Source organism: Polypterus senegalus, chromosome 3, assembly GCF_016835505.1.
Source record: "Polypterus senegalus isolate Bchr_013 chromosome 3, ASM1683550v1, whole genome shotgun sequence".
Lineage (NCBI taxonomy): Eukaryota > Metazoa > Chordata > Cladistia > Polypteriformes > Polypteridae > Polypterus > Polypterus senegalus.
In genome coordinates this window covers 304,739,631-304,760,888 of record NC_053156.1, presented here as the reverse complement: position 1 = coordinate 304,760,888, position 21,258 = coordinate 304,739,631, and the positions used below count along the sequence as shown (strand labels likewise).

Genomic DNA, 21,258 nt, shown 5'->3' with positions numbered 1-21,258 from the left:
AAAAAAAAGGGATTCCCTCCTGCTACGTCATGCCAGCCTAGGAAACCCAGACCGTCGTTTACGCAATTGCCCATTTTTGGAAATGTGCGTCAATTGGTCCGGCCATTCTGAAACCGAACCTAAACCGAGGGGATTCGAGAGCCGCGATGATTTGTCTTTAGTTCGGGTTCTAATTTCAAATGCGCCTCAATCGTTCTTTAAGTTCCTTTAAGTCGGTGTTTTGTAAGCGCAGTCTGTTCGCCTCATCGGAAGTTGTCTCGTGCTGCTATCTGCGGTTTCCGTAAGCCACGGCCCCCTCCTTTTCTCGGGCAATGGTTGGCTGCTCCACAGCTTTGACGTGGTAAAGCCGCATGGCGCTTGATAAGAGGCGCTCAAGTGTAGTTTAATAGCATTAGTGTGAGTCATCGAGTCGCGCATTTCGCTCTGGGAACATCACTCAGTGGTAGAGCGAGCGAGCGAAAGAAAGGAAGAAAAGAAAGAAAGAAAGGGTGCAAGCTCAAGACAGACAGACAGACAGACAGAGAGAGAGAGAGAGAGACAGAGACAGGAGGGGGCGCCTTCCCGAAGTGGACTAAAGGACAAATTAAAGAGGGCCACTGAGCGCACGGCCAGGCGGGCTGTACAATTGGAGGATATGATCTAAAAGGAAGCCGCGGCGCTGCTCTAGGAGCCTTTTCCTCGTTTCCAAGTGTCCTCGGTGGCTAGCAGCTGGGACACGGAGTGCCGTTCTATTCTGTACAGATCGTTTTATTATTAGTAGTATTCTTATTTATTTCTCCACACACGCCCCCTATATCTCCTGTCGGTGCTTCTTTATTTCTGTCTTTTTGAAAGTTTCGTCGAACCCCGTTTGGAACCACACGCCGGGACAGCGGACAAATTACAAACCTCCCCTGCAGCGAGCGGATCATGTACCAGGATTATCCCGGGAACTACGACACGTCGTCCCGCGGCAGCAGCGCTTCTCCAGCTCAAGCAGAATCTTTCACAAGCGGCAGCAGCAGCAGCACAATCGGCAGCCCGTCGTCTGCCTCCAGCTACCAGGTACGGACCGTGTGACGGACCGCACGAAGGCGCCGGCTCTGGCTGCTCGGGTATGTTCTGTAAAGTCTTCGAAAGGCGCTATATGAGGTGTCCTGTGTATGCTGATTCACTGATCTCTTCTTTGGTTTCGTAAAGTTACACCAAGGCCGGCTGACAGTAATGTCAGTCCCTACGGCCCCCGATTCGGTGCGACTGCCAGTTTGGGTGGCGAGACTGGAAACGGGAGCGCAGCGGGCAGCGTCTTGTATGTTGGGACTCCGGGGTCGCGTTCATTCCCTTTTATTCCTTTGCACCTGTCAGCTGTTCCTTTGTGTATACAATGTATATAGTGCCTTACACTCCTTGTATTGTTCACCCTTTTGGCGGAGGCTTCGTTTGTCTTGGGCTGCAAAACTGAATCTCGGGATGTCAATGGAGAGCCATCGCTCCCTTCCTCGAGTTCCTTCGGGTATTCCATGTGTTTCGGTGGTTAATTTGCATGGGAAACACAATGAGGTGGAACGACAAAAAGCGACTGTGTGGTTTAGACGAAAAGGAAGCCCAGCAGTTAAGTTTTTGTTTTCCTGGTTGTGACCACAAATCTCGAGAGATAAGGCGAGCAAGCGGGCGGGCGGACGCCGCGATCAGGAGCGGACTTTGACCCTCTACTAAAAGTGGGTGGCGGACTGTGTGCGTGTTTTGTGTGAATTTCTCCCCAGCGGCCCGCCTTTCAATCCTCCATTCAAGATAACCGTGCGTGCCTTACGTTTCGGAAGATGTTAGCTAATCAGTGACCCGACAGCGACAGTCGTGGGCCGCCGGTGTCCGTAAAATGCGCTTTAAAATGTCTGCGCTCTCTTTCAATCCGAAAAGGGGGTGCCGTCCTGCTGAAATGAAAAGGAATCGAGTTTGTCTGGTGAGGTGCGGCGGGTCACTTCAGCGTCCTTCCAGTTCGCTCCTCGGACTCGGGAGTCGTGGTGGCGACGGCCGGCATCAAATTTGTTCGTTTTGGCAAAGTGTGTTTCCCCAAAAATGTGCCATCCTCTTCATGGAACAGCGCCCTCCCCACTCAACGAATAGATGGAATACCTGAGGTGTCCCGTCATCCCGGTTTATAGGAAATGACGAGCCGACTTCAGGGAAAGAAGTGGGAACGAGGGAAGGAGCCACAGGTGGAAGATGCCGGTGACAAGGACACGAAGTTTCTTTGGGCCGCCGGCTGGAATGGCGAAACCTGGGAAGCTGCCTGTGAATAGGCGCGCGCGCTCCCGCGACTATGTGTGTGTGTGTGTGATAATATTTTATTATCTGAGTGTGTAATTATGGCCCTGGTAAAATTAAAACGTATTGAAGTGTCACTACAATATTACTATTATATACATAAAAAACATAATTCTAGGTGCCGCCAAAGGCACAATACAAAATAAAGTGTAATTGGTTGATGGAGTGTATTATGTAAGATAAGCAGAATATTTCGTAAAGGTGGCACCTTCGGCTTCATCACCTTGAGGCAAGGACGAGAGGGACTCTCGATCACGGGAAAGCTTCGAGTGCGGTGGTCTTTATGTGCCCATCTCCATTGCAGCTTCTGTCCATTTAAAATGGAGCGACCCTGGCAGCCTGCACGGGCACCGTGCGACTCCCCACCACGAGTAGAAGACTGCAGGCAACGGCGGCATGAAGTTGGCATACCGCAAGGGCATCTTTACAGAATGCCGCCACGTCACGTCACGTCCTTTTTAATAGCAGAGCACCGCTGCGGTTTGGACGGCCGGGCTTTGATTAATAAAGTGCGCTGTTTACTCCCCTCTGCATGCAGAACAACGTCGGGTTCAAAGGCACAGAGAAGTATAATATGAATTTGTGGATGGGCACAGATATTGAATATGTCCTCTCTGTCTCGGGTGACGGTCGCGAATATTGACTATATGAGCTCAAAAGAGCCGATTATTACTGTATTGGACGGTCAAGCCTTGTTTTATATAGCGCCTTTTACATCATACGCCATCCAAACCTGCCTGCAAAACGGGCGTTGAAAAATCACCGACGTACGACATGAATTCTGAGTGAATGATGAGTAAAGCTGTTGAATATTTGAGTTAAAACATAGCCGTTTATTATGGAGGCGGACAGTCAGGTTTTGTTTTTATAGCGCCTTTTACACCATACGCGATTCCCGTCTTCCTGTAAGACATCGCCGTGCTGAAAACCACAGAACCTTTGAGTGGATTGATGGGTACAGCCATTTAATGCATGAGTTCAGACTGTATTGGAAGTCAAGCTTGGTTTTATAGCGCATTTTACACTACAAGTCATCCCAACCGCCCTGTAAAACAGTATCAGGTTGAAATCACTGAAGTACAACAGGAATTCTGGGTGGTTGGATGGGCACAGCTGTTGAATATTTGAGTTTAGTAAATGGATGAATGTGCGCAATAATTCAGATAAAGCAAATAAAGCTCATTTTTTTAACAATGCGCCTCCGCTGCTTTTTCAGGACGAGGCAGACGCGTAGCTCACTCTTAACTTTCATCCCAATTTGCAGTTTTTGCAGCCTCCGCTCCTCATTTCTTTTCTTTTGTCTCGTTATTTCGCCTAAGCCCGTCATTCGTTTACCCGAGTACTAGGACTCATATTTTACTTTGATTCAGCTGTCTATTTTATCCAAAGCGACTTGCAAACCATTAAATGGATGGAGTACGGAGTCATTAATCGAGAGTCGACAGCAGAGTTGCGCATGCGCTCACCACTGGGCTCTAATCCCAGTCCGTTTTGTCTTCCACATCCTTAAGGTGCACAAGGTGGGTGACACGGCCCCTCGAAACTATTTCAATGTGGGCGGATTCGTTATAATGTCCTGTATGGACCGACAGTCCACATGGCAGGATGATTTTTTGCTCTGAACTTTCAACTCCCTTAACGCTGAGCTGGAGTTCAGATAATGGATGGAGTGTATGAACGGTGTTCGCGGATTGGGTCAGTTTGGGAAGACGTGCGTGTAGAGTACGCAGTTTTGCACTGACGGGAAAGGCGCACCAGTGTTTAAAACTTTAATGTCATAAAGGAGCAATTGGGACTCCGATTGGGTAGAAACACAAGCGGTGGCGCTATAAGGAAGACGTCACTCGACGTCACTCTGCGTCTCATCCAATGCTGTCAAGTATCTCAATTCCTCGAAAGTCCACCGTTCGACCCTCCCCAAATTTAACTGCTCTCGTCCACACACCCTATAAGTGAATAATGGGGCGGTAGGGAATACATTTGTTTGGATGGGCTCTGATGGCACCGATTGGTACAGAGGGTCAGACTCTCTGCACTACATGGGCGGTAAGGGGCCAGTAGTTTAAAAAAACCCGCACTCTGTGGTGACTCCCAATGGCACAGTACACGGCGGCCTCATTTGATACTGAAGGTAGTCCCTGAATTCTCCATGTGCTCAAAGCGAAGTGTCTGACTGGGACCCGTTCACATTGCAGACATTTGGAAACGGATCTATGGTTCCAGTAGCGCTCACCATGGGAAAACCACCATTGAAGATCGAGGGGCTACTTGACGACACCACTTCCATTCAGACCCTCCATCCAGCCATAGAGACAGAACTTTATTTTATCCCTGGGGAAAAGTTAGCTTTTTACAGAAGTTCTTTAAAGAAATAGAAATTATTTAAATAAATAAATAAATATACACAGACGTACACACACTATAGTCTGAACACACGTCAGCATGAATAAAAAGAAAGGACATTTAGAAAGAAAGCAAACTTCTGACTTGGCAGGCCCAGTAAAGGAGCGTTCAATCCCAAACACATTCCCATGAGCGTGGGAAAGGCGCTATATAATGTAATATTATTATTATTAATTCTTTGCATGTATATAGCGTTTTCTCACTACTCAAACAGCTCAAATATATTATTATTATTATTATTATTATTATTGTAACTGGCCCAGTCCGTCTGCGGCCAACTGGCGTCCTGGTCAGGGTGGGTTCCTGATTTGCGCCCAGTAATTCCCTAAACTGGATCAGGCTGGTTTGAGAGGGTTCGAGAATAAAGCGCCCGACGAAAGTGGCAGTGACAGCCCCCCAAGGACCCAAATCAATACCCCACACCCCAATCCTCGCTCGTCCAAACTGTTGCCCCTGCTTTGTATTCTGATCAGCACGTTTAACGCGAGGTCACAGGCGGACTCCGCAGTGTTTGCCAAGGACCGTCACTCCTAGGGCAGGTAAATATTCGTTCTTTGCAGCCCCCCGATACGCCATAGTGTTTTTTTAACATTTACGATAACAAAGGCAGAAGTGCAAGTTAAAGATGGAAGTGAGGGTCCTGACTCTGCCCCCTTCCATCGGGGCTTCATGTCTTATATGCAGAAGGCGCTATATTCACAATGGACTGGTTACACTTAAGTAAATGAATACACAACTGATGTGACACAATGTTAACTAGCAAGAAAAAAAGAATAGAAAAGGAGCGTTCAGCCGTGGATTCTACGTGAACGCTTAAAGCCCAGGGTGGTACGGCCAAGCCCATCGAGTTCTCTGGAAGTCTCCTGCCTGGACAAGCTGCTTTGAATAGCCGGGCACATTCCAGAAGATTTACACCCCTGGGGTAAAGCGATGACGTGCACCATAAAGCGCCTTGCCTCAGTGTAAGGCGCCATATTAAACACCGATTGACGGGACTCGTCTGTCGCTGCGCCGTTTTTTTGTTTTTGTAAATAATAAAATAAAATAAAAAAAAAAAGACTCGGGGACGTGCGGAGCGGGCGCGCGCCTCAGCAAAGGAGAAGGTGCGCCGCGAGGAGACGCAGGAACACAAAACCGCGCACCCCCACATCCCCTCCCCCGCGATTTCGCAAGCCTGGGTTCAGCCATTGCGGCTGCTCTCTGAGGTAAACTCGCTCGTCTTCTTATTTTCCTGCCTCCTTGTGGGATTACAGCAAAACCGCCCGGTCGGCTGATCTCAACTTGTTTTGAACAAGCGGCCATCGGCGCATTAAAGCGTGTGGTCAGCGCGAGGCTTGAACTGCTCAGCGTGACTCAGTCGTGATTGGCTGAGGATTAAACCGCGGGCTTTCTGTTGACCAATTGGCTCGGCAAAGAATGCGCGTGGAGGATTTCCCTGGCAGACACGCGAGTTTGCAAGTGGGCATCCATCCATCCATTTTCTAACCCGCTGAATCCGAACACAGGGTCACGGGGGTCTGCCTTTATTTATTTGTATGACGGACGTCGGCTCCCTTGATCTCTATTACATTTTAATATTTATGTAATTATCCCAATTATCGTAAAGCTCAGGTTGTGCATTGAGGCGTTAAACTGCTGCCTTATTCTTCCAGGATGATAATAATAATAATAATAATAATAATGATAATAATGATCACTTCTCGTTTGACGGCCGGTTCTGTCCATGGCGACTTACAACATCTGCGATACAATACGTTACTTTTCTTCTTTTTTCCAGTTTGAGCACAGGCAGGTGAAGTGACTTGATCATGGTCACACAGTGTCAGAAGCAGGATTTGAACCCACAGTCTCTGGGTGTAAAACCAAAAGCCAAAGCCACTACACCACACAAAGATGAGTCCAAATGACTTGTCACAGCATTGTCAACGCTGGTCACCTTCCACATCTGTTTAGGATTGTAAAGGGCTTGACTATATTGGTTGTGACTCCTCAATTGTATATCCGCCGTATTGAAAGGACCGTGTCTGTGTCATTCCAACAGATGGCATATCACAAGCATTAACTCTGCTGTTACGAATCTCATACCAAATGGCATTTAACAGAGACATATGCACTGCATTTGTCATTCTAACAGATGGCGCATCACAAACACTTATATAATCAAATGAATTGCATTTTTCATTCCAACAGATGGTGCATCACAAACATTAACCCTGCTTTAATGAACCCGATAGCAAATGGCATTTAACAGAGACAGAGACATTGTATTTCTCATTACAACAGATGGTCCATCACAAGGAGGCCATGCTGATGCACCATCTGCTGGAATGACAAATGCAATGCACTTTGTTACTACATGCATTACAAATTCCAATAGATGGTGCATCACAAACGTTGATTACTTAGATTTCAAGCCACCTTAGATGGGTAGCACATCGACTTTCAAAATAAACATAAAAATCAGAAAATCTCAAAAATATACCCGTTGCAATAATTGGAGCCCCCAGATCTGCTTGGTGCTTATGAATGAGTGACCTACTGGCGTCCCTTCTGGTGTTGGGTCTTGGCTCATGTTCACTATAATCCAGTTAAACTACTGGGATTAAATTAGTATTAGCAGGTGGTCATTTAGCCATGAGTGCTGGTTGCAGTTGCAGAGATTTGTCTATAATGTCCATCTTCAGTAGTGGTAAGCCTCTGATCTAATTTCCAGCAGTTATGATCTAGTTATTATACAAATGTGTGCACAAACCCAACGGGGACCACCCACCCTCACATGGAGGGGCTACAACCCTGATACCTGCACATCCTAGAAACGCCCCTGCCCCCCACCAGTTGTCATGTATACTTTTACTTCTTGTTGGATTTTTGGAGTTTGTCACATCATTCCCACCCTAGTATTTCAAATGCCCCCTTTGCCATTTTCATCTGAGGCTGGGGTTAATATGGTCCCGCTCTTTGCCAATTCTATGAAATCTAATTATCTGAGATTTAATTAACCTACAACAGGTTTGCTTACAATAATAGTTTGGTTCACAGAAAAAAATAAGTTTAGTTTAAAGAAAATCCTCGTAGCTCCACGTTTACGTTCCCATCTGTTTCTAATGGGAAGAATTTCAAGAATGGGGCCACAAAGGACATTTAATGGCGCATAAAGCACGCCGGGCGGCAGGTGGCGCAGGTTCAAATGCCCGGAGTTTGATTGCTCTCCCCGAGTGCGCATGCTCCGCCTTCCTCCCCACAGTCCAAACTCACTCGGTTAGGTGGCCCTGATGTGTGTGTGTGTGTGTGTGTGTGTGTGTGTGTGTGTCAGGGACTGACGCCTTGTGCACGGATTGCTCCTGCCTTGCATGCAGAGCTTGCTTGGATGGGCTCCAGCATCCCCGCACCCCTGCTCTGGGCAGATATCCGGGTTATGGATGAATAATAGAAAAATGGGGCTGAATGGAAGCGGGGTTCATCAAGTAACGTCTCCATTTTATATGACAGGGTTCCATAGTGAGCACTGGTCCCAGATATCTGGTTTGGTTTGGAAAATGGATGGATGGATGGATGGATGAATGAATGGATAAAGCACAGCCGGACAATGAACAGGCCATCGAGTAAGAGAGTTCACTACCGAAAATGAAGTCGGACACACAAGTATGAGGCATCGACGAGGCATCTGCTGATGTGTGGGTTTCAGGCGTTACTTACGATTTTTCCGGTGGGACGCGCGCCCCTAATTGTCGCTCGGCATTCCGATTATTTATTTATTTATTTAGTTATTTATTTATTTATTTATTTATTTTGGGCTCTCAAACCCGCAAATCCAGCCCTGGAAGGGGCGCCGCTCTCTTGGTGTTTTTGACGCCTGCTGCCGTCGCAGCTCGGACCCCACTGCCACACCCCGGGCGTTTTCTGTCAACTTGGCTCGCAGGATGTGCAGTGAGAGCAGCCACAGCTTCGGGCTTTTGCGAAAGAGCATTTCGTAACGTGTTTGCTTTTTTAGACTTCCACAGTTCGCTTCTCCTCCCGTCAATGACTGACCAGAAAAAAAAAAGTGCGGCCCACGGCGCCCGCCGCGTTACAAGAGGGCTGCCATCCATCATTCACACTCGTCACACCTTTTTCCAGCTCCTTTTTATCTTCAGCCTTTTATTTTTTGTTATTTTTTCCTGCCTGTACAATCGACTCGTTCCGCCCTTTGCTCTTTCGCCTTTTCCCAGAAGTGACGGAGTTTCGTTCCCGTTTGCAGCCCTCTGGCGCCATCTGCTGCCTCCCCGCGGTAACAAGCGAGCGACTCGGAGCCGTCGGGCCCCTCGTGATCGGCGTCACGTCAGCATGGCGGGCTTTGCCTGTCCGGTGATTCTCAAATTCGTTTTTCTGAAACGTCGATGGGATTTAAATGATGGCAGCTGCTTGAAGTGTTCACATTTAAATCCTAAATAATGACAGAAAGCCGGAGATGTTCAAACCTCCGTGCCCAGCATCAGAGATGCCATCGAGAACGTGGAAGTGAGCGGTTCATAACTTGCTCCTGGTTTTACTACTTTTTCGTTTTTCCATAACACTCATTTCCTTATTTTGGTCTTTCCAAGGAATTTTCAGCTTGGTTCACGTTGATCCCCCCCAGGCTTAACCAGTGAGTGACGTGGATGTGCCAGCTGTGGTGAGAATGTGCGTGTGTGGGCCGGGTGGTGGGGGAGCTTGACAAACCAAGTGACCCTTGATGCCACACAGTTCATTTCTCTCGCCAAACGTCTCATTCTCCCTGCTAATAATAATAACACTACATTGTACAGTATTCATATAGCGCCTTTCCCGTGCTCTCTCCCCTGTAGCTTCTGTTTTGTTTTTGCTTGTAATTTGCTGTTGTTGTGCCTTAACACACAAACTGGATAAGCAGATTGGAAAATGGATGGATGAATGGACAGAAGGATGGACTCTCATGCAAGCAATGATGAAGAATGGAAGGATGAACAGATGAATGGGCAAATAAAAGAATGGCTGAACACACTCTCATGCATGTAATAATATGGATGGATGGATGGATGGGTGAATGAATGAATGGAAGGATGAACAGATGAATGTACCAATGGAAGAATGGACAGTAATGAAGAATGGACAGATAGATGGATGAATGGATGGATAAATGGGCTCTGATGCCAATAACACTAAGAGCCTGATTAGTGTCCTCCTGGAATGGCAGATGCAGGCCTGCCAGAGAGGGTCAAACACTAAAGCTTCTGTGCCCTTTAGGGACTCGTCTTGATGACAGTGTGTGTCCAAAGCGTGGCTGCTGCAGATTATACAGCTGGACAGTCGTGCCCGACGATGTACTCAATGTGGCATGTGGTCCAAACTTAACCATCCATTCCAGCAGCCATCCATTTCCTAGCCTGCTTATCCAGTCCTGGGTCAGGTGAGGCTGGCGACTATTTTGGAAGCAGTGGGCTCAAGGCAGCAGCCACCGGGGCATCACCCCTCACCAGGGCTCAATTCATGTTAACAAACCTTTTGATTTTGCTATCTTATATAGTGCCTTTTACCCACATAATGCCACTATGTTGGCAGCCAGATGCTTTCCAGTTCAGCTGGATCACCACTAGAGGGGTCCACTCCACTGCTTGTGGCTTCTTTACGGCTCAGGTGCAGGAAGTGGAAAGATGGGCGATGACTTAAGTAAGTAAAGGACATCTTGGTCATCGTCACCTGCCCCAACACTCTGCAGCCCGCTGGCTTGCAGCCTGACTCCTTAACCACGGCAAATCTGGAAAGACCACCCATCCTTGTTCTAGCCCACTAGTCCACAAGTGAGCTTACCCCACTGGGCACATTTAAAGTCACCAGTTAACCTAACGGGACATTTTTTGGGATGGAGGAGGAAAGCTGACACAGACATGGAGAGAACATGTTAATGCCACACAGGCAGTGCCAAGGTTGAGATTAAAACTCCAAACTATTTCTGGTGTGACTCAACAATACCAACCTCTGTGCCACCTTCACCGTTGTATTATGTAGTGCCTTTCACTGTGAGCGCCTTTAGGATTGTTTGACATGTAAATTATGCTAATACACTCCTTGAAAGGTTCTATATAGAGTAAACATTGTGTTCATGCCAGTGCATCACCCCAGTGCCACTGTTTCGGTGCCCAAAAGTTTGAATCGGGTACCTTTTACTGTTAAATGGACTATCCACTAGGGGGCATCATTTACTGAGCAGTACAGCAGTAAGGATGATGTCACCTCCAAGCCAGAAAGTTAATGTAAATGGGCTTGTTGAGCAAAGGGTTAAAAGGGCAGCAGCCACCCGCCCCAGCTGCCACTTAGTCTCCTCATTTAATATCAGTTCTTGCTTCCTGCACCTTGGCACCGGCAGGTAAAATCACTTTGAACAAATCCAAGATGTCCACTTCTGTCCAGCCTGAGGACATTTGTAGTAAAACCACAGATATTTAGTCACCCTATCATCCGTGTCCATGGGTCACAGCGGGCATTTACTGCCAGCTTCGCACTGCCTTTTGTTTTTTTGGTTTTTGTATGTCGCTATGGTGGACTGCCACCCTCTCCAGAGCCATTTGCTGCCTTGTGCCCAGCGCCCTGCGACTATGAACTCGGTTCACCTTCTGCCGCTGGTGTCACTGGATCTGTGCAGACTGAAGTGCTATTTGTCCCCTTGGGTGACTTGGGGGGCGCTGGGTGTGATTGGTGACCAAATTGCTTTTTGGTTTTTAAATCCCTTCATGCCTGCTGTCGTGCACTTCAGCATGGGCTCTGAGGGGGGCGCACTTCTCCATTTTCTTGTTTTGGTCTCCTGTGCCGACACCTCCTGGGTTTTTGGATTTGCTGGTGGACACCAAGTGCCATGTGATTATGCTGACGGACTGCATGTACCCACCTGTCCCTTCTCGAATAACACAAGGGAGCTGCTCGGCCCTCCACTGGCTCGACGATGGCTGCCTCCTCACCTGAAACTTCCTCAAAGTCTTAGAGCCGCTTTCTTCTGCCGCTCTTGATGCCCTGTGGTGGCTCCTAAAAACTGTAAACAAGAGCCAACCTTGGGGGCTTGAGGCTCTTTACTGGACTGACATCAGGTCATCATGGCTTAGGAGTGAATGACCAGCGGCAGAATTGGTCACCTTGTGGTGTCCAGGGTATCCTGACCACTGTAGGCCTTCCAAATGTAATCATTTGAATCCTTCCATATGCCACTTTGTCTCTCTGTATTCCCACCCAGGGGATCGGATGCTCTTCCATCTGTCCATCTGTCCTTTTGTCCGTTTGCCATTCCAATCCGTCACTTTGTGTTCTGTGAGCTCCATCAGCCTTCCAGTACATCCATCTGCCTGTCTGTCCCTCCATTCTTTTGTCTGTTGGTCACTCCTGTCCACCATTGTGGATGGCTGCACCTCCTTCTGATCATCAGCCCTTCATTCCGTCCATCCATCCGTTTGTCCTCCTGTCCACCAGCCTGTCTCTGTCTCTTTGTCCATTTGTCATTTCTGTACACCATTATCAGCACTGGGGCTGCAAAGTTTGGAGCCACCCAGAAATAAAAATGAATAATTTGTAATTAATAACCTTGATGTGACGTCCCTCATCCTTATTCTGGGTACTTGCTGAAGTGGCCAGTGGGCACAGAGCTTGTTGCTTGAGTCAAGTGGGCTGCTCTGTGACTTTTTTTTTTTTAACACCATAAGCACCCCATCTGGTCAGCAGCAGGGTCATGTTCAAGTGTAAAGGAGAAGAAATCAGCTGACCCCCCCACCCTGTGGCCCCCGCAGGTGGCTTCTGAGCAGCTGCCAAAGGTTTCCCGGCAGTGATGGCTGCGTATTTATTGCTGCTTCCCGCTCCTCTTTCGTAGCGTCTGGCTTGGCAGCCCGTGCATTCTTTCCTCTGGACGTGACTGTGACTTGTGAACAAAGAGGATTCCATGGGCGGGCGGGTGAGGGGGGGGGCCAAGTCCGGCAGTGGGGCATGGGGGGGGCAGGGTAGAGGGTGCTGCCTTTGCTCCAATCCCACACTGCCCTGCACCCTTTTTGACGGGAGCCTGGGACGTGCGGTTTTGCTCTTGACGTGATTTGCGGTCTGCAGTGCTGGTAAATATTTTGGAGTTTCACAGGGAAACAAAAACAGGAGTCGGGCGGAAAGAGAAAACACAAAATAAAAAAGCCGAGAGCGACGCCGTCTCCCTGTGCTGAGACCCCCACCCTTTTATAGCGCCTTGCTAATCGGACCTGACAGCTGTGTGTCTGGATGGAAGAAATACTGTATGTGCCAGTGACATGCTGAGGGGTGCATATCAAAAGTCTTACTAGTGCCCTCTGTGCCACCCCAGCAGCATGCCAGCTGTTTATGTCTCTAAACGTTTATCAAGTTTATAGTGCCTTTCATTTCAATCTATCAATTAAATAGTAAATCATATCTATCTATTATCTAATGCTTCTCATACATATCTATTATATAGCGACTTTCATGTCAATGTGGCTATCTAGTATATAGTATCAGTTGTATAGTGAATCACATATGAGGCTCTGTTATATACAGTAGTGCCTTTAATCTGTTTAGCCATTATATGCTCCATTTCACATCTATCTATCTATCTATCTATCTATCTATCTATCTATCATATAGCGCCTTTCACTCTATCTATCTATCTATCTATCTATCTATCTATCTATCTATCTATCTATCTATCTATCTATCTATCTATTATATAGTGCCTTTCACTTCTATCTATCTATCTATCTATCTATCTATCTATCTATCTATCTATCTATCTATCTATCATATAGTGCCTTTCACTTCTAGCTATCTATCTACTTTAATCAGCTTGTCTAATATAGTGCCTCTCACTCTAATGCCAGGAGCTCTAAGAGTATGGAGTGACAGAATTGACCATAGGGTGCCATGATGGCAGGGTGATTTTGACTGGCCTGTTCATTACAAGGCTCTCCTTAATGGAGTCTAAACCACACATTATGCCCTCCCTCCTGCTAACATGACATCACTCTGTATAGCGCCTTTCTGGTGTCTAGGACAGCCCAGGCTTTTTGTTCCTCCTGGGCTGGCCAGTTTGCAGAGGGATGCCCTATCAGATGCCCCCTCCAATGCCTGCTCTTGCTCTCTTGGCTCAATTTTGCCCTGGCGATGTAGTGTGCTGCAGCACAGTGAGTCACATGGTTGGCACTCTATCCCCTGTGAAAGGCACTATATGGCATGGATTATGTCAGGAAAGTCTCCCGTCCAGACCAACTCCTGAAAAATCGAGTCAGTTTTGAAGCGAAGTGCTGCCCGTTGTTGCTGTTTTCTCTTAAATGTGTTTTGCCACCCGCAGTTTAAAGGAGTGTGTGGCCATGACTTGTCTCCTAGACGGGGGTATTAAGTGACTCAAGGCCAGTCTGCTGCATGGGACCCTCTGTGCAGGTGTCTTCTGTCACTGTGCCATTCAGGGTCTCGTGCCAGCCTAGCACTGTTCAAAGTGATCAAGGCTGTAAGCACACATCGCCCTCTGAAAGGCCTGGATTGCTGATGCCTGGAGAGGCTCTGAGTGACCTGGGTTCAGTATCAGTTGGTGGAGATGCCAGGGTGCCATCTCCAGGCTTCTGGCTGGAGATTCTTTGCACATATTGCCCCCTAAAGGCGTGTGCCCATGCTACTGGTGTTGTATGGGGGTCTTTCTGCCTTACTGCTCTGTCCATTAGACACAACATTTCATCTAATATGGAGCCTTTCATATTTGTGCTCCTGCTGGCAGACATTAAGTCTTTCTTAATGTGCAATGTGGGCATACAATGCAGGAATCGCAGAGTATTCTGAAAAGAACAAAGTGAAAGAATACAGGGAAAGATGCTGGGGTTGGTGTTTTAAGATGTCACTGTCACAAGTGGTCACATGAGCTCTGTGAAGCCCACTGCCAGCGTGTCCTCAGATCACCTCATCCTTCACACGTGATTACCACCATAACAACTGAACTCCTTGCAGTGTGATGGTCTCTTGGCACTGCCACTGAGGGGCCTGCACTGGCATCGAGGGTGTGAACTGTGAGTGAGCCACAGGCAAGTGCGCCCCCTACTGTAATGATCATGCACTGCACTGTTTGGGGGTACATAGCTCAATTACTGATGACATAGATAGCTGCGCCCCCTAGTGTACTGAATGTATGCTGTTCAGTTTTGGAGTCTGTAATGTCAGAGCGCCTCCTTTTGGGCTGGACAAGCATGGCAGGGTTTGGGAGTGACTTGATTCTAACTCTGAAGCTAAAGAAACAGAGCAGCCATACTATTATGAATGAGGATCACAGAGTTTGTGATTGGCTTGATTCCTTTACTGAAGTGACAAAACAGAGCGCCCTCTTCTGGACTGGGTGTGCAGCAGGAGTGTCTCAGGTGTGCATTGCAGAGTGGATGTGTCTGGTCACCTTCTTTATAGCTATGCGTCAGAGTGCCCTCTACTGGCAGGGTTTGTGGGTGCTATAGCTCGATCACTGAAGTCACAATCAGAGGCGCCTCCTACTGCACTAAATATGCATTGCAGGGTTTAGGAATGCCTTAACTCCATCACTGAAGCTGCAAAACAGAATGCCCTCTACTGGACTTGATATGTGATGTAGAGTTCAGGGGTCTCTAAGCTCCATCACTGCATCTAGAGGTCAGAGCACCTCCTGCTGGAATTGGGGATACATTCAGGAGTTCATTTGTCTTGACCCCGTCTACACATCAGATTGCCCCCTACTTGCACTGAATTGGTACTGCAGGACTTGAGAGTGTCATAGCTCAATCACTGAAGCTATAGGCAAGTGCCACCCTACTGTAATGGGCACAGAGTGCAGGGGTTAGGAGTGCATTGACTCCTTCACTGCAGCTAGAAACCAGAGTGCCCTCTAGTGGACTACATGTATAAGTTTAGAATTTAATAATATAATAGTGTAATTTAATAGTATACTTTGTGAATTTCCCCTTGGGATTAATAAAGTATCTATCTATCTATCTATTAAGAGCTTATCAGTTTTTAAAATCTGTCACTGTATCTTCAGGTCTGAACACCCCAACCCCTACTGGACTGGATGTAACAGAAGGACTGATGAGTGCTTCAGTTTTTTTTTCCCAAAGCTTCAAAACAGGGCACCCCCTAGTGTCCAGAATGTAAATGGCAGGGTTTAAGAATGTCTTGATTTCATCTCGGAAGTAACAAACCAGAGCGCCTTCTAGTGGATTAAGTGTGTGGTTTAGAGTTCAGGAGTCTGGAAGCCCCTCACTGTGTCTACAAGTCAGACCACCCTGTCCAGCTGGACTGGGCATGTATGGAGGGGTTTGGCTGTGCGCTGAAGTGCCCTCTGCAGGAACAACCCCTCACTGCCAGCACCCCTACTGGACTAGATGTGCTTTACAATATTTGGCCCTGCCATCACTGGAGCAAACAGCTTGAGCGCCCCCTTCTGTACTGAATGCACAGAGTAGAGTTTATTACAGTTTATTGAGCCTGTAAGCTTCAGGTCAGAGCACCTCCTACTGGACTGGATGTGTATGGCAGGGTTTGGGAGTGACTTGATTCTATCCCTGAAGCTACAAAACAGAGCGCTCCCTACTGGACCGGGTGTGTACTGCATAGGTTGGCAGAGTATTGGCGGACAGGCCAGAGTGCCCTCTAGTGGACTGGTGGAGTACTGCAGAGTGTGTTGGCCTTTTTGCTGAAGCTTGAGCTGCTGCTTTAACTCCAAAGCAGGTGATGGAAGTTGCTGTTCGACAATCCGTGGACAACAAAAGGAAAATCTGTAGCAAGAAGCAGAAAATTAGCTGTCACCCACCTAGATGGGCATGACTGTCCTCTGTGTCTGGGCAGTGACTGCAGTTTCAATTTCTGAGTTTATTTCTGTGATTGTCAAAGCCCAGTAGTCTCTAATATCTCTGTGAGGAGTCAACTGCTGGGCCGAGTGCCCTTTGAGTCTGACGTTATGTTGTTTGTTCTTGAGCTCGATAAAGTGCCATTAGTGAAATGGCTCGGCCCACTGATATAGCGCACTGTTGTCACCTGTTGACGCACGCAAGTAAACATTTCCTTCTTAATGGCTTTTCTTGAACTGAACGTTCTATCAGTTAAGAGCAGGCAGCAGATGATTTCCTCCCTGTGATAACACAAACTCGAAGGAACGGCCGCCGTGGCTAATTAGCGGCCTTGAAGAGCCATCATGGGCAGCGGCAGCTGGCAGAGACTTTAAAAAAACAGTCACATTGGTGGGTGTAAGTGAGGGGCTCAGCAGAGAGGGAGAGCGCTTTAAACTGGCTGGCAGGGAGGGGGCGCTGTGGAGTGTGGGCCTCTGACTGCTTTTAGGCCACTAAGGCAGAAATTACGCCACCTACTGGGGGCTTCAGTTGCAGGCTTGTGTCTGCACCCTTCATGGCATGTGGCACCCGTCGTTTTATTAAGCATCCTGATAGAAACGGGCGAATGGGGACCTCAATTATTGTGTGAGTGGAATTGAATTCTTTAATGTAGTATATTATATGGTGTCTGTGCACTGATCATCATCATCATAATAATTTATTTATATAGCGCCTTTCCCAGCTGACCCCAGAATTAAATCCAATCAAACTCCTCCACATTTGTCTTAAGGCACTGCTGGGGTCCAAAATGCAGTGATAGTTTTCTCAGTGAAAGGCGCTATATAACTCAACCTTGAAGTCTCTGGCCAGTCTGCTGCGTGGGGCCCTCTGTGCAGGTGTCTTCTGTCACTGTGCCATTCAGGGTCTTGTGCCAGCCTAGCACTGTTCAAAGTGATCAAGGCTGTGAGCAAACATCGCCCTCTAAAGGCCTGGATTGCTGATGCCTGGTCCCTCTTGTGACACCGACTCACTTTTTCTTTTCTTTTTTTTTTTTTGTTCCTGTAGAAATACCGCCTCGACATGCCAGGGTCCAGCAGTGCCTTCATCCCCACCATCAACGCCATCACCACCAGCCAGGACCTGCAGTGGATGGTGCAGCCCACAGTCATCACGTCCATGTCCAGTCCGTTCTCCCGCTCACATCCTTACAACACGCCGGGTGTCAACAGTCTGGCCCATCATGGCCATGGGGCTCTCCACCGACCAGGAGTCATCCGCTGCATCGGGGACACCAGGGGACGTCGTAAGAGAGACGAGCAGGTAAGAATTCTCTGGTATCACAGAGTGGGCGCAAATCTGGAGGAAAAAGAAAAGGCCATGTGCATAATTTATGTTTAGTTTCTGTGACAAGAATGGGGTCCACAGCACTGATCTGCTGGAGCACAGAGGGTCACCTTAATGACAGGGACAGGGAAGAACTGGAGCTTATTGAGGCTACTGAATAGTAAGGCGGAGTCCATCTGTAGGACACACCTCAAAGGTGGGGCTTTGGAAAGAGCAGCATATCTCTTTGATGTGGAGTGGCGTGGTGGAGTCAGCCTTTGGAAACACCCCCATAGGGGGAGGTCTTTGAAAAGTGCAGGTCTGGATTGGCATGCAGGTGAAGCTGTCAATCTTAGAGACACACCCACAAGGGTGGGGCTTTTGGGATTGGCAGGTCTGTGTGGGGTTGGGGGCGGAGCTGTGAGTGGCAAGGTAAACTCAAACGCTCACCTTAGGATAGGGATTTTGAAAAATGATGGGGTGGAGTCAGTTTTAGGGGTGTTTACCACCCTAGGGTGGGGCCTTTGGAACAGCAGTTCTGCTTGGGGTGCAAATGAAAGGGAGGAGTCAATATTAGGGGCAGAATTGATAGGCAGGTCTTTGGGAGGAGGAGTCATAGCTGTGAGTGGATGGGCGGAGTTGGTGTAAGTGGTTACCCCCCCATAGGCGGGGCTTTGTGACACACAAATCTGTTTTAATGAGGAGGCCGAGCTGTGAGTGGCAGAGAGGAGTCCATAACAGGGTAGAGCTTTGTGAAGAGCACGTCTGTTTGGGGGTGGAGTCAATCTTGGGGCACTCCCCCCACTGGGTGGGGCTTTGGAAGGAGAGCTACACGTTAGGATGAGCAAGGCTCTTTGTGAAGACATGCTGATCCGATGGACTATGAAGTGCCTTGTCATGGGGGACCGAGGCCACCAAGTTCCACTCAGAGTGACCTGTCAGTTAAGTGGCTGACCCCTGAACTGTGTGCTGGGGGGGGAGCTCTGTGTCCACCCTGCCCATTTGCCTCCATGCTGCTCCCGGAAACGGAGGACTAACTACTAATGCTTTGTGAGGGTGTTCTCTAATGAAAGGCACTATATTGACTGAAAGAGCACGGTTCTCAAGTACCCCTTTGGTTTTGTGTTTTCCAGCTCACGCCAGAGGAAGAGGAGAAGAGGAGGGTCCGGCGAGAACGCAACAAGCTGGCGGCGGCCAAGTGCCGCAACAGACGGCGGGAGCTGACAGAGCAGCTGCAAGGGGTGAGTGGGCCGCGGACCGCCCTGCGCTGAACCTCCACACCTGGGGGCAGCTCCATCTGTTTGAGTACCGCCGGCTCACCTGCTTTTGCTTTCATTTCTCCAGGAGACGGAGAAGCTGGAAGAGGAGAAAGCCGGCCTGCAGAAGGAGATCGAGTGCCTCCAGAAGGAGAAGGACAAGCTGGAGTTCATGCTGGTGGCCCACAACCCGGTGTGTAAACTGCCCCCCGAGGAGCGCTGTGTCCCACAGACCTCGCCCATTTCCCAGTCGTGTCGTTCCGGGGATTCAAGCCTGAAGGCGATGGTGGTGGTGAAGCAGGAGCCTCTGGATGAATACGACGAGATGATGCTGGAGAAGGCGCCGAGGTCAGTCATCAAGCCCATCAGCCTGGGAGGGGGCATGACCTCGTACTTCTCGGAGGCCGAGTCCCTCAACACCCCGGTGGTGGTGACGGCCACGCCCGTGGTCACGCCCAACGCCTCCAGCCTCATCTTCACGTACCCCAGCGTGCTGGACCAGGAGAGCCCCACCTCTCCGTCAGAGTCGTGCTCGAAAGCCCACCGCCGGAGCAGCAGCAGTGGAGACCAGTCTTCAGACTCGTTGAACTCGCCAACCCTCCTGGCACTCTGAAATGCCCGCCGAGTGCTCTCCCCACCCCCCGCCTCGCCCCCTTACACAATCAACTGGATCGGGTGGTCTGATGGCCCACCGCCGAGTGAACTTAACGGGCTTTGATTAAATTAAGAACAATATCGATATACACATATATGAATATATATATATGGATGTAAATGAGAGGAGATGCAACGAAGGACACGGGTTTCGGCAAGAAGAGAAGCACAAATGTGCCCACCTTGCCTGATGAGCATTTCAAGGGCTTTGCCATTTGCATTTGAAGGAAGGATTGTGTTTGGTCCATAAAGCCTTTATGTGGCAGGAGCCTATCAGACCATTGGGGGTTGGGAGAGTGGGGGGGGAGTGTGTGGTGGTCTACGCAAAGGATTACAGTGCTGGGTTCAAGGGACCACGAAGCAGAATGGAAAAGCGGGATGCAAAGAAGTGAATTTTCTAGTTTGCTGTCCTCCTCTCCCTCCTTTTTGGTCTGTCATCTTGTTTTGTAGGCAATAGCGCCCCCTATCTGCCCCTCCAGTTTCTTATTTTATTGTATTCTTTTTTTCTTCACTAAGGAGACTGCACCAGGTTTTTTGTCTCGCGATATCGGTCACATTTATCACAAAGAACCCTCACTGCCCCCCACCCTATCTCTTCCTTGTCGGCCCCCCCAAGATATCCTGAAGCAGTTGAGTTTATCCGTCAGCCATTGTATTTTTTTTTCTCCTCTTTTCCTGCTCCTCATTAAGGATTTGGTCTTTGAGATTTTTAAGGTTGCAGGCTCAAATCCCACTGCTGCCTCCATGTATGCCACATTGTGCAAACTGCCCAGGTCCTCCTTGACGCTGCTGTGCTGCACTAATCATACCAACCTCTCCGTCATGAAAGGCGCTATATCCCGCTACTCTGAAATGAGAAAATGTCCAAAATCCAACAAGCTGCTGTGTGAGCGGCCACATCTGCTCGTCTTCTGCCCCACTTGGTGTCTTCTGCTCAGGCTTTTAGAAGAAGGACCCCCTGCCCCCATTAACCCTTCCCCTCCCCCACATTTTTGATATTGATTTTTTACATTTTTTAATTTTTTTTTTTTTACTTTATTTTTTCTTTCTTTCTTTTCTTTTCACAGACGCTGAACCCTCAAGAAACCTGCTGCTAGTGTTTAAAAAAAAAAAAAAAACTCATGGGGCCTGGTGACGTCCCCAAGCACAGACGGGCAAAAATCCCTCACGGAGGGCATTTGTGAGCCCCGCCTCCCCCCGGGGGGCGTGGCCGTGCAGCTGAAGAGGCCGCTAGCGCCTCTCCCTGGCGGAGAGACGAGTGGCCCCCATCCTGGGGGGCGGGGGTCTGCCAGGGTGTGCTCGCTGTCTGCCCCTTTTCTGTCACTTTGGTGTACATTTCAGTGGGAGTCTGCTTTTAAAATGTGTGCTTTTTGTTTGTTTGTTTCATGGACTTGTGATCTACTGTTTTTGTTTTTGTTTTTGTTTGTTTTTTTGTTTTTTAATAAAAATTTAAAGATGAACTCTGGGTGCTTTCATTACAGACTCCAGCATGATGGGAGTGAGGAGGCAGCTTT

At 48.5% G+C, this 21,258-nt stretch overlaps 1 protein-coding gene across 2 annotated transcripts; it reads left to right on the top strand.

Moving 5' to 3' along the window:
* Nucleotides 1-638: 638 nt before the first annotated feature.
* On the top strand, nt 639-20,862 carry fosl2 (FOS like 2, AP-1 transcription factor subunit). 2 transcript variants are annotated; one of them, XM_039749543.1, is made up of 4 exons: nt 639-1,094; nt 17,577-17,831; nt 18,968-19,075; nt 19,179-20,862. In XM_039749543.1, exons 2-4 carry the CDS (start codon nt 17,592-17,594, stop codon nt 19,701-19,703), a joined length of 873 nt encoding a protein of 290 aa, XP_039605477.1. In that variant the 5' UTR covers nt 639-1,094; nt 17,577-17,591; the 3' UTR covers nt 19,704-20,862. The 2 variants fall into 2 exon arrangements, with proteins under 2 accessions (XP_039605477.1, XP_039605476.1); XM_039749542.1 differs by having other exon boundaries at nt 796-1,044.
* Nucleotides 20,863-21,258: the final 396 nt, after the last annotated feature.